The sequence below is a fragment of the Triticum dicoccoides genome, chromosome 6B, assembly GCF_002162155.2.
Source record: "Triticum dicoccoides isolate Atlit2015 ecotype Zavitan chromosome 6B, WEW_v2.0, whole genome shotgun sequence".
NCBI lineage: Eukaryota > Viridiplantae > Streptophyta > Magnoliopsida > Poales > Poaceae > Triticum > Triticum dicoccoides.
The window spans coordinates 548,128,433-548,141,396 of NC_041391.1; the positions used below are offsets into that span (position 1 = coordinate 548,128,433).

Sequence of the window (12,964 nt, forward strand, 5' to 3'; positions counted from 1 at the left end):
CCCTAAATGGCGTATTTGGGAATCAGTAAAAATATGTGGCACAAATGGGCAGCCCAACAAAGCCCACGGACGCCAGCGGCTGACCACAAACATCCAAATGCGTTCGCCTCCTTTGCCCAAAACATTCGCTGCCATGGCCTAGGCACCGCCGCCGCCGCCGCCGCCGCCGTCTCCACCCGCACCCTCCCCCTTCCAATCCTCTCCGTGGTCCATGGCGCCGCCGTCGCCGCCGTGTGTCTCAGAGAGGCTGCCGTCCAAGGGAAACGCCGGGAACCGACCCGAGCAGTGTGGGAGCGCCTCCTCTATACTCTCCCCAATCCCGCCGATGCTCTTTTCAGCCCCTCCGCCGCCGCCGTCCAAGGCAATCTCTGGAGCGAGTCGAGCCTTGCGGGGAACCGGGGACGCCTCCTCTCCGCCGCTGTCCAAGGGAATCTCCGGGAGCGAGCCGAGCAACTTGCCGCTGCTTTGTGGATTTTGTTATTTCCTGGACTACGATGAATGCTACTCTGAATTTATGCTGATGAATCTGTTTATTTGCTCCGTACTGAATGATCGGAGGGGTAATAATTCGGCATGTACTAATGGCATTGCATATCATTTTGCTTTGTAAATATCAGTTTGCTTTGTGTAAATATGTAGCACTATGTGAGCATAATTGGTTTAGTGCCAAATTGGCATGCCAATGTTTGGCATTGTGCCAAATATTGGCTACTAATTGGTTGGTTATGAACTTGTCTTGCCTTCTCACATAAAGTTGCCAATATTGGCAAGTCTTGATATTGTCAATATTTGGCAATGCCAACATTTGGCTAGCCAAATATTGGCAACAAACCAAGCATAAGAAGTGGTGGTCAGAGCACCACGAAGTCCAGCAAGCTGTCCATTTACATCCTGAACCATACTGCAAGGGGTCTGGACCGGGGACATTTTGGAACGGCAACTTCATACAGCTCCATGAAATTTACAGAAAGATTTTATTTTGTGGAAGCTTAGAAACCAGCGAGTTGGGCATCAGTGCATAGTAGTCGACTCTCTGTTGTTGGTCGTGTAGATGCTAGGTGTAGCAGGTTCGGAAGAACTATGATCTTCCATAATGTGTGCAACGGGGACAGTGTTCATGTCATTTCATAGTTATGCATTTTCTGTGATCCTAAAATTAGAACTAATGCTAGCTTCTGCAAATGGAACATTCAGATATACAATAGGGAAGAAAAATTGCGACCCCATCTTGATGTTGGTGGAGGTATATGTGCTACAAGTTGCTCGACCCCATGTCGGCACTCGAGGTGATGAAATTCCTCTCATGCATCGTTTGCTTCATCCGTACTGTGGTCCTTTCTATAAATAAAAAAATCTTCTTGGCAGCAGGTCTTGGTGTTGGTTGTTTTGGATTCCGGGGTAGCAATCCATCACACTGCTCCTCACCTTTGTACGTGATGCTCCCTTTTGAAAATTCTTTCAGAGAAGGAGCATATTCCAATGAAAGGTACATACGTGCATCATCAATATTTCCGTTTGAAAGGATTTCCAAAATTCATTCAGGTAGGTCGCCTGTTTTTACTTCAGAAGTTCAGATTGATCTAGGTACGCTATATAAAAAATGTATAACATACTTATAAGTTGGTTTATTCACTTTCCTAGCTACAATTACTTCTTCAACATGTAGTCTGCTGCTGCGTTGCCTCACGTGTGCGTGTGCGACTTGCGTGTATGGTGTGTCTGCTTCATGTGTGTGTACTAGCTAGCTAGGCGAAGGTCTCATGCTATATGGTTTTATCCAATTGATACATCTTCAGAATTCTGCACAGTTAAAATTTTCTTATTGTTTTGCATTGTAACAGATGTCTGATTAACATGCATGACTGACTCACTCTTCTGTCAGCATCCACATCTTCTATGGACATCCGGTGGATGGTGTATGTATTTCTTAATAACTTTTAGTATGACTTTGTCTCTTATCACCAGTAAATTCAATGAGGTATAGCTCCTGAGAAGCAGAATTAAAAGTGAATGTGATTATTAAGGAGACACTGCATCTTTATATAAGTCATGCGACGTTGCTTTATTACGTATGTTTGTTATGGCGCTGCTAGAAGGAGGGCGCAAGAGGGCCGCCTGGGGGCCTTTTGCCCACGGCCAGGCAAGAGGGAAGGGATTTCCTTCTTAATTCTTGCTTCATTAAATTGATACATCTCCTCTCTTTATATAGAGAGGTTTACTTGACTCCCAAGCAAGGCTTACTTGACCCCTAAGCAAGCGACCCTTATCTCTAATTAACCTAAGACTAACGGGCCCATTAGGCCCATTACATACTCTAACACTACACCCCACTTGGACATGCAGCTTGTCCTCGAGCTGCAGCCTAACCAACTTATAACCATGACTCGACGCAACACAAACCTAACACCTAAAAACAAGCCTTTTACATCTCGGCTTGTTTTATTATTCTCAACCTAAAATGGACTGGGACGCTTTATTTTGGACCCCTTAACAAAAAGTGAACACCATCCGCACGTCGGACGTGCACGTGTACAGCCACCTGGATCCCATGGACACCGCCTGGACAAAAGGAGTGCATGTGTATGGCCACCTAGAAGTGGTCACAAGAGTGACTAGCAAAGGCGCCCTCGTGGCGGCCGGTGGCGGAATGCAGTGGTGCTACGCGGTGCGCTCCTGTCGGTGACACCATGCCTTCTCCCTACCGGACGGCTATTGGTCTGCACCGCACAGGGAAGAGTGGAGGGCTTGCGATGGAGAATGATGAGGAGGGGTGCGCCCCCCAACCGTCGATGTCGCAGACTTTGAGGTCGCTGCCCACGGGGAAAACAGCATGCCCGCCGCCCGTGGGGGAAACCGCATGCCCAAGATCCTGGACGCAGCGGACGAGATCGAGGTCCTTTGCGCAGCGAAGGGCAACTTGGAGGAGCGGCAGCTGCAGACCACGCATCTCCCGCACATGCCGACGCGCTAGGAGGCCGCGCGCAGCAACCTGCAGCCTCACCGCCGCCGACACGTGGTGGGTAGCGATCCAAGACGGAAGCGGTGCCGGCGACGGCGGGGACTTGATCTGCTGGATGTGGACGCCCGGGGACGGCGGCGGCGCTGATGGGAACGAGGTTGTCGCAGTCCCGTCGTAGGGCATCCCATACTGGACGGCGGAGCTGACCGGCGGTGGCTGCTGCAGTAGCAGCGGCTGCTGCGGCAGAGCGCCGGGCGCGGCGGGGCCGCCAGGAGCGGCGGCTGCCACTGCAGCCAGGGCCCATCGACAGCTGGAAACGGTCGGCGAAGTCCTGAACCGTGGAGGTGAAGGGAAAGCGGCCTAGCTCTGCCAGGCAGCTCCCGCGGATCGGTGGCCCAAAACGAAGGAGGCAGAGCTCGCGGAAGCGCTCCCAAGGGGGCATGCTGCCCTCGTCCCGCTCGAGGGCGTAGTACCAGGTCTGTGCCGCGCCGCGGAGGTGGTAGGAGGCGAGCCAGGTACGCTCAGAGGCGAGGGTGCGCTGCCCGCGAAAGAACTGCTCGCTCTGGTTGAGCCAGTTGAGGGGGTCTTCCGTGCCGTCATAAGTGGCGAAGTCCAATTTGGCAAACCGCGGCGGTGTCTGAGTCGGAGCGCCGTGGCCAACTGGCTCGAAGGTGTGAAGCAGCGAGGAATGGGGCGCCCGGTCAGCATGACCGTGGCCCGAGAAGTGCCCCGCCGAGCCGGAGGGGTTGCCGAACTGAAGAGTGGGCGCGGGCGGTTCTCCCGCCGACGTGTAGACGGGTGGCGGCGATGATCCGGTCAGCCAGGCCGGTATTTGGGACGGCGACGGTGGGAAGCGCACTTGTTGGATCGGGAGGCCGGTTTGCGTGGGTGACCCGGGCCCCGTGCTGGGCGGTGGCGGGGCCGGCAGCTACGGCTGCGGCGGCATGGACCCGGGTGGTGTGGTCGGTGCAGCGAGGGTCGGGGTCTGCCACTGTGGCCAGGAAGGCGCGGCAGCTGGAGCTGCGGCTGCCCGGACCCGGGAGGCGTCGGGGGCGCGGCGATCGCCGGGGCCGGCCACTGTGGCCAGTGGGGGGTGACGACGGCCGGCGGCTGACCGGGCCAGTGGTGGTGTAGAGGCCCGATCGGATTGGTGGTGGCCGCATACCAGGGCAGCACGGCCGGACCGGTCGCGGCGGTCGGCGGCAGGGGCGGCGGCTGCCTGTAAGGCCCAGCAAGGTAGAGGTGGATGCCCTGGACGGCGGTGACGAGGCCATTAAGGATGCCGGTGATCTCTGCAGGGGGCTAGACGGTGGCCTGCAGTGCGGGGAGGGGCGGCGACTGGCCGGTGGAGGCCCCCGCGGTGGGTTCGAGCGTCGCGGTGGTGAGGGCGGCGGTGGTGGACAGCGGCGCGGTGGGCAGCGGCGGGGTGGGAGGTGGAGCAGACATGATCGGACCCAAGCTTCCTGATACCAAATTGGTAGGAGCTAGGATCCTACATGGTCTAGAGCGTAGGTTGTAGGGGAAGGAGGAGGCTGGACGTGGGCGATCTCGCGATCGCCGGCGGCTGGGCGCCGTGGTGCGATGAAGAAGAGGCGGCGGCGGCGCAAGAGGCGGCTGGGGTTAGGTCTCCCGGCTCCCTTCGGGAAGCCGAGCAAATAATGATTGCTTCTTGCTTGATTAGATTGATACATCTCCTCTCCTTATATAGAGGGGTTTACTTGACTCCTAAGCAAACTACCCTAATAACGATAAGATAATTGGGCTAAGCCCCTAATAACAATAAGATAACTTGGGCCACAACCCACTGGGCTAAGCCCCTAATATGCCGGTCATAACAATGTTAGTGATAGTGATTAATTTTTCTTATCTTGGAATAGCAGTTCTAGGTTGATGAGGATGTTAAAAAATGAGAGTTCATAGAAAACCATCATTTTATAATGTTATGTTATTGTTCTTTTTTGTGAACCAGGTTTCTATGATCATTTAGAAGAAAACCTAGAGCTTGCACGGGCTCTGCAAAAAAATCTGAAAGATGAACATCCCTTTGTCACAATGTTCTGGTGGGGGATGTTCTCAGATAGTACTCCATCAGTTCATTTCAACGACATTTAGTTGTGGCTATTTTCTTTTTTTATCAACAAATAACTTAAAAGTAAACAAAGAAGTGACTACCTGAAGCTATACATATGGGTGGTGCTTGAAGCCAGATCGATCTGGGTGAGGAAGTTGACAAAGAGATGGTGGACTCCCAGGAAGGTGATGCTACTGCAGGGTGGTGTGGTGGCCAGCAGCCGAGGGGCATATCTCCAGGAGGTGGATGTGTGGTGTAGCCGCCGCAGCACTGCAACTGTGGTGGCATATTCACACAGTCCACCAGCCAGGCGAGCGATGTGAGCCCACGCAACACCAAGTCCTTTTGGTCAGAGTTGCTAGCGAAGCAAATGCAAAGATCGAACGACATGGCTGGATACAACCAAGGATAAATTACGTCAAGTTGAATGTTGACGGGGCTTTTGACCCGGACTTACTCCAAGGTTCTTATGGAGTTGTTATTAGAGACTCAAGTGGCAAGTTTATTGCGGCGGGAAACGGGAAAATTGAATGGTGTGGTGATGCTCTTATGGCTGAGGCAATGGCTCTGCGGTTTGGTCTCAACCTAGCTACAACTGTCGGATGCAATCGCATAGAAGTGAATTCTGATAACGTTGAAGTGATTGAGGCGATGAAAAATGGTGGACAATCATTTGGAATTGCGGCAGCAATCTTTGATGATAGCTATCATATTGCTTGTGATTTCCCACATATTATTTTGAGCATATTCCTAGGGAGTCAAACTGTGTTGCCCATGATCTAGCTAGTCTAGCTAGGAGTAAGGTGTGTTCTGGGTGGATGGATGTACAACCCAATGAGATTACTGCTTCTCTTGTGAATGATGCTACTTTGATCACCTTGCAATAAAGAATTTTAGATGTAATAAAAAAGTCCTTTCGATCGGTCAGATGACTGGGTTGTCGCCGGCCGTAGCCTCTTGTACGATATATCTCTTGCTCTTCCACTGGAGACCATAATCAAAGGTAAGCACTATTCCACTTTTCTATTTGTGTGTAGTTATTTCTGCTGACTACCCAAAAAGTAGTAGTAATAATCTTTAGAGAAGAGCTTCATGCACTCTCTGTTCTCCATTTTTCCCGGTTTCTATATAAAGCTGAGAAAATTATATGACCCTATTGCACATGTGTCTCTGAAGACAAACGCCTAGATTACATCAGCAGTTCATTCAGAATTCGTTATATCATACAATTATGCGGTCATACATTAGTTATTGAGGTCATGTTTTGATGTTACTATTTTTTTACTACGTGTATTATTTTTCTCAGTCATTACTACCTTTTGCATTTCGAAGGATAGGTACAAAGGCATACGAAAGCTGAACTGGTTATACTGTAGGTATTGATGCTTCCATGTTAAAGCAATTTGCACTGCGTGTAGTGCTTTTATCCAGTCATTGTTGCCTTCTGGTATAGCAGATTAATTTTGCAGAACACCCAAAAATATACACTGGTCCCAAAAGTTAGTACAGACGTATGAAAACCTTTTAGTTACTTGGATATAGTTTCACAATATATTTGTTTTACTTTGTGGGAGCAAAATCGTTAGATAACAGATATAAGGATTGATCTTGAAAAAAACAAACTATATCCAACTCTCTGATCCTTCCAGAATAATTTTGAAGTATGGAAGGACCATTTCTAAAGGACCTTTAAGTGGGCAATCATACAGATGGAAGCTCATAGTTCCATTTGCTAGGATATGGGAGGTGAAGAACTCCGGCACAGGAGCTGTCTATGAGATCAACTTTGTCATGTTGGATAGTTAAGTTATTACTCTATACCATGTTTCACCAAAAAGAAAAAGGGGATATGATCTCCAATTGTTTGCATATTCGTGCATTACCCACATTGCATTCGTCCATCCGGGAGGCGCAATGGAATTGTTGGTGCCAGAAGAAAGGGTGTGGCAATTCAGAGATCGGCTTACAGAAGGATGCATGTATACAATATTAATTGCCAGTATATGATTTATTGACACGCCTTGCACCACAGGCATGTTTTTTTTTCCAACCCATCATCATCCAGAGATTGACAAAGTGCGTGAAAGTAAGGAACTGATTTCTACTTTTCCTTCTACGACTTATAAATATAATCGCCTATTCTTCAGAGCTTTTGCTCTGTTTGTTTCCACCAATTCTACTGTTCTAACATTTCTAGCACTTAGTTTAATACTCTCTCTCTCTCCCCCTCTCTCTCTTAACTTCTTTTCCAAAAGAAAGGCAGGACGCTTGCAATATTGACATTTTCCATAGCTATAAGCATTTGAATTTCAGCTCTACTTTGCTCTTCTATTCGCAGGTTGAAGCTATAAGGCAGTCAACCAAGTTGTTGAAGCGGGAGTACTCTGTCGTGTCCACCAGTCCACATGGAGCTGCTGCTACTACTGCCGCTGCTGAAAATGGCGGTGCTACCATCAGGAGGCTGAGGCATTCTTCAGTGGGTCAGGGTGCATTGGTTGTTCAGCAAATGTGCATCTTTGTAGTCTGAGATTGTTGTTATACAGATGTAAGTTCCAATAGCCTCTGATATTTGATTCAATTTTTAGGCTAAAACTAGCAGTCTTTGTTCAGTTTTGTATCTCACTCTATAAGATTAGACTGAAATAGTTGCTTGGAATAACCTGATGTGCTAGGAAACAAGGAAATATATTTCTTAATGGGAAATAGAGGCAACATTTTTCTCCATTATTTTTATTATATTAGGCAAGAGTTACTCTGCAATATGGCGCTCTTAGTGCAAAAGAAATATCAATGGTAATTTGGTGTTTACATTGACTTATGTTTCTGTTAAATCTGCCATAGTTTTCTGTGTTGTTCCTTTGTTTTTTTAACTGAAGTGGAATCATTAATTCTGTTGTATGTATGGCCGCATTATGACAATACTTTGGCTAATTGATTCTCAAAAAATACTTTGGCTAATTCTTACGTGCATGACCATGTATAGGTATCACTGGACTTGGTATTTGTACTAGATGCACATGCACATAGAATGATGGTTGCATATGTTTTATGTAATAAAAGTTATTGTATTAAGAACGGTCAGTTTGGGTTTTGTTCCTTTTTCTATCTGACCTTCTCTATTTTTTGTTCTCATGTTGGTACCTGACCATGATTATTTGTCCGGATTGTGTGATTTTGTTCAATATTATGACGACTTAATAACAACTTAATAATAGATGTTCCATTAACAATGTATCATCAGGTAAACCAGCTGATATGGATAAGCTGGCAGGATTGTTTTTTTGGCTTTGATGATCAGTACAGAAATATTTGGTACTTATCATGATCAAAATTCACCCTCTTATGGTTGCTACCCTCTGCATCATGTTTTGGGGGCTGTTTGGATGGTAGCCCAGAGCTGCCCTGCCAATTTTTTGGTAGTTGACCGATGGGTTGGTGGATGTTTGGATCGCAGCCAATTTTCCAGACCCCTGCCAATTATTTGATCACCCCTTAAGATTTTGCAGCAACCTGTGGGCGAGTCCGTGGTGCCTGCGCCAAAATTTTGGCAAGCCCTAGTTTTGGTAGGGCTAGCATTGGCACCAACCAAACATCTCATGTGTGCTCCTTCCTGCAATTACTCATTGATAATTTTACAATTGTTTTCTTGTTATGGGTCATGGGTTATCTGTTGAAGTAGTAATGTGCAACCAAACTATAATAAATCATTTGAGTTCTTCTTTCCATTGGTTACTTTGATTGAAGAGTAGGGGCATCTTGACGTTTTTCTTCAACATTTTCACCATACCTCTTTGTTTCCACATAGATTTAACCCATAATTTCCCGATCTCCCGGGTTAAATGTATCCAATGGTTTTCCTTTGTTTAATTCTCCCTTTTCATATCCTCTACCGTGAGAATTTCTCCAAATTGATTACCATCCAGAGTTTCCTTGGTTATAGAACCATCCATTATTGTTATATTTTTAAAAGATTTATACTCCCTCCGTCCCGAAATTCTTGTCTAAATGCGAACGTATGAAATCATGTTTTAGTATTAGGTACATCCGTATCTAGACAAATTTAAGACAAGAATTTTGGGGCGGAGGGAGTACTACTAAATTCAAGGGAGCATAAGTGTGGTGTCTTCGTTTATAGTGCAGAAACCAAACATGATGTTACCCTGTTGTTTTGTAATGTAGTTAAAGCTTCTTACACATATTTCGCAATCTTTGTTTTGTAATGTTCAACTTAAGCTTCTCAAGTTAGATGCTCCAGTTCACATGCAACAAAATCTAGCAATGAGTGTAGTGGCATGAGCGAAAACAGATTCTTATTTCAAAGTTGACTTGCTTATGAGCGAAATCATATTGGATTTTAGATGTATATAATTCCTTAATATATGAAACCAAAAAGAAGAAATTACAAGGAGTATATATATAGATAAAAAGAAGAAAATAGAAAGAATTATACAGAGAGTACAAGCTAATCAACGACGGGCCAACATAAGGGCACAGCAGCTCCGCCTGCTCGTAGTGCAGCGGAAGCTGAACCAGCAAATTGGTTGTAGCAATAACCATTAAAACCAATTGGTTTGTCACAAAATACTGAACTTTGTTCATACATGCAACCAATATGTATTTACAGGAGGATCAACTCGCCCAGACAACAGTTAAGTCAGATTCCTCCTAGAATGACATGATAAGGGACCAGGATATAGTGACCTCAATCTCACATGTATCAACATTAAGTGCACCTTTGAGTCTACCACGTTCCTGAGGTGTAAAATATATAGTGTCATATAATTGTTGCCCACCAACACCATAAGCACGGACAAAAACTTCCAGGTAGTCTCCCTGTCCAATTTCAGCACAAACAACATGGCGTTGTAGCTTAATAGTGCCATCGTCAGCACGAGGCAACCCATTATCACCGATCACAAGCAACCCAATTGTGAAGTCATTTATACTGGCAGTTTTTGCAGCAAAACAACCACGGAAACCATCTGGCCATGACCCATGGACGACTTTCATACTGACTGCGGCCTCTACTGACTTAATAATTTGGCCAAATGTCAACTCAACCGTGCTGATCTTGCCCGTGAAGGCACGGTTAAACAGGGCTGACTCAAGCGGCTGAGGATTACTGAACGAATCAGCAACAAAGATTAGATCTTGATCCTCAGATTGCCCGATTCCTTTCACTTTGAGGTCAATCTCAAAGTACACAGGATCATCCAGCACAACAGCACGTGCAGGACCAGTCAGTGCTAGGTATGGAAACTGCATAGAAAATTAATCAAGTAAATACCACTGTTTCTTATATATATACACCTTAACAGGAGTAAAAGTGGAATGTAAATGTTATATTCTGGAAAAAAATGTCCAGAAAATATGCGATCCATTTTATAATGGGAATTTAGTTAGAGTAACCTAAGTTGACATCAATGCCATGAAAACACGAAAAAGTAACTTTGATTTAGCAGAATGCGGCAAGAGGATATAAATTACTTCCAAACAAGGTTTAATTTCACAAGAGAAGCAACTGTCAAATACAAAAATCAGAGCACGTCTCGGAGAGGCCAAGGGATACAATAGACTCGAAAGTGACTTACCAAGAGAGGAGTCAAGAATCAGGTAACCAAGTTAACATAAAGAAGAATGGGGACTATACCCAGATAAGAATTCTAGGATAGAACAGACACAATAAACTTTTAGATCTTGACAATTTCCGCAAACCAAAAGTATGTCTTACATGCACTTCTCCAACTGAGATCATCAACTTATTGGCATGAGTTCGATTCATATTTGGTTACCAATATTTTTAATTCCACGTGTACATGTACAAACCATAAAAATGAAATTCAAGTTAGGAGACTCATCTTATGCTTGGTTTGTTGCCAATATTTGGCTAGCCAAATGTTGGCATTGCCAAATATTGGCAATATCAAGACTGGCCAAATATTGGCAACTTTATGTGAGATAGGCAAGACAAGTTCATAAACAAAATTAGTAGCCAATATTTGGCACAATGCCAAACATTGGCATGCCAAATTTTGGCACTAAACCAATTATGCTCTTAACCTCTACACCCTCCCAATCTAACAGATCACGATTTCAGTTAGAGCCAACCAAAATTCATTTTAACTGCACAGTTAATCAGCATAATTGCAAATTAACCCAATACCTTAATGGCTAGAATTCAGGTTTATTGTCAGTTGTATTTTGCCTAAATTCGAAATGCAAGCTCAAAGTGCTTTAGGTATTTGAAATGCTGATGATGGCAGGCACATATGCTCTTCATATATAGCTCAGCTATGAGCTATTGTTATTATTCATTCCTGTCTCCATTTGCCAGAGTTATTCCTACCGTGCAATTTCCTTGCATACCTTATAAGAGGTAAGATGTTCTTTGAACCAAACCAAACTGGGAGGTGGCATCAGGCTTGTCAGTTTTGCTCTTAAGAAATATACATATGCAATGTGTAACTTCTTATTTTGCAAGGATTGCTACTTGCTACTAGGGTTAAGTAACGAAGGTACTGTACTAAAAATCTCTAATCAACAACATACTACTAATAATAAAACAATGTAAGGCTTAGCTGAAGAACAGATCAAAGAGTAATCATGTAAGTATAGGCAAGGGGCTAGCAAGCCAAAGGCACGAACCCCGTCAGTGATGATCTGGCAGTTATCCCTTCCACGCTCAAAGATGATATTGCGCTTGTAATCCACCAAATCACGTGCGGCGACATAACCATACACATGCAGCGGCCAGGTTAAACCTGAGTTCTCTTTGGGTGAGATTTTGACTTCAAAGGGCTGCAGAGTGGTGACGGGGCAGCCGGAGGACATGCCGGAAGCAACATCCGTGAACCGCGCGCTGGGGATAGTTGCTGCATCACATGTAGTTATGCATATGAGGTTTCGATTGCTATCAAACTAGTATCTTGCTAGCTCCTCCCTCCATGTGAGGATAGACACATGTCCATCTATAAAAAGAAGAAGAAAATTAAGAAGGGTGTACTTACTTTTATTCTCCATGGAACCGATCAGATCGCCCCATAATTGCATCCACCATTTGTTGAACTCGAAGCGATGTCGTTCAAAGACAGGCAATGTGACCTTGTATACTGGCGGCGGCCGGCGACGCGTTTCCTTGACCGTCTTCCTCACGCTCGGTTCCTCTGCCTTCTTTCCAATCCTAGGTACCCTTTTCTTCCTCTTCCCGACCGCCCTATCCTTGCTTGTCGACCCCGCATCCATCTGCATCGAATCCATCTCAGTCTCTCCCATTCTCACGATGGCGCGCACCTCACCTTGGAGTTGGATAGTTTGTGTAACCCTCTTTTTTCCGCGACGAAACCCTAGACTCCCTCGCCTCTCCTCGGCGTGGGCAGTTTTTTTTGTTTTGTGTTTTATCTACTATCTACTTATACTCCTATAAAAGAAAGAGAGGACAGAGAACCAATCCATCTTATCCGTCTAATCCTAAAATCTAACGATCAAGATCTTCCTAATGTTTAACATCAAACACAGACAGAGCAACTAATCCCACCCACGATCGATCTCCCGTCAAAAAAAAAAACCCCACGATCGATCCGCTCGGTACCGCTTCGCCCCCCACCAAAAAATCCCCGCACGTCGCCCACCTCTTCCCTACAGCCTCCACGCCAGCCACCGCCTCGACCACCGCGCCGTCCACGCGCCACGCGCCGGCCGGACAGCCGCGCAGTCCACGCGCCGGCCGGACAGCCGCGCCGTCCAGCACCCGCGCCGCCCGGACAGCCGCGCAGTCCACGCACCGGCCGGACCGCCGCGCCGTCCAGCGCCCGCGCCGCCCGGACCACCGCGCCGTCCACGTTCCAGGCGCCCGGACCGTCGCGCCATCCACGCGCCGACCGGGCCGCCGCGTCGGCGATGTCGGCACCAAGCAGTGCCTCCCGCTCCAAATGCGT

The 12,964-nt window shown here is 46.6% G+C and overlaps 1 protein-coding gene across 1 annotated transcript; it reads right to left on the minus strand.

The window, feature by feature from the left end:
- Positions 1–9,513: 9,513 nt before the first annotated feature.
- LOC119326149 lies at positions 9,514–12,385 on the minus strand. The gene is made up of 3 exons (XM_037599860.1): positions 12,038–12,385; positions 11,676–11,902; positions 9,514–10,289 (listed from the first exon to the last, which is right to left on the minus strand). Exons 1-3 carry the CDS (start codon positions 12,300–12,302, stop codon positions 9,696–9,698), a joined length of 1,086 nt encoding a protein of 361 aa, XP_037455757.1. The 5' UTR covers positions 12,303–12,385; the 3' UTR covers positions 9,514–9,695.
- Between the last annotated feature and the right edge of the window lie 579 nt (positions 12,386–12,964).

Bases quoted from the DNA above. Each gene is read 5' to 3' on its own strand.
- LOC119326149 (XM_037599860.1), bottom strand. From the start codon at position 12,302: ATGGGAGAGACTGAGATGGATTCGATGCAGATGGATGCGGGGTCGACA. The intron at 11,903-12,037 runs GTAAGTACACCC...CATGTGATGCAG, and splicing joins CGGTTCCATGGAGAATAAAA to CAACTATCCCCAGCGCGCGG. The intron at 10,290-11,675 runs GTTCGTGCCTTT...TTTTCTATGCAG, and splicing joins GCCAGATCATCACTGACGGG to TTTCCATACCTAGCACTGAC.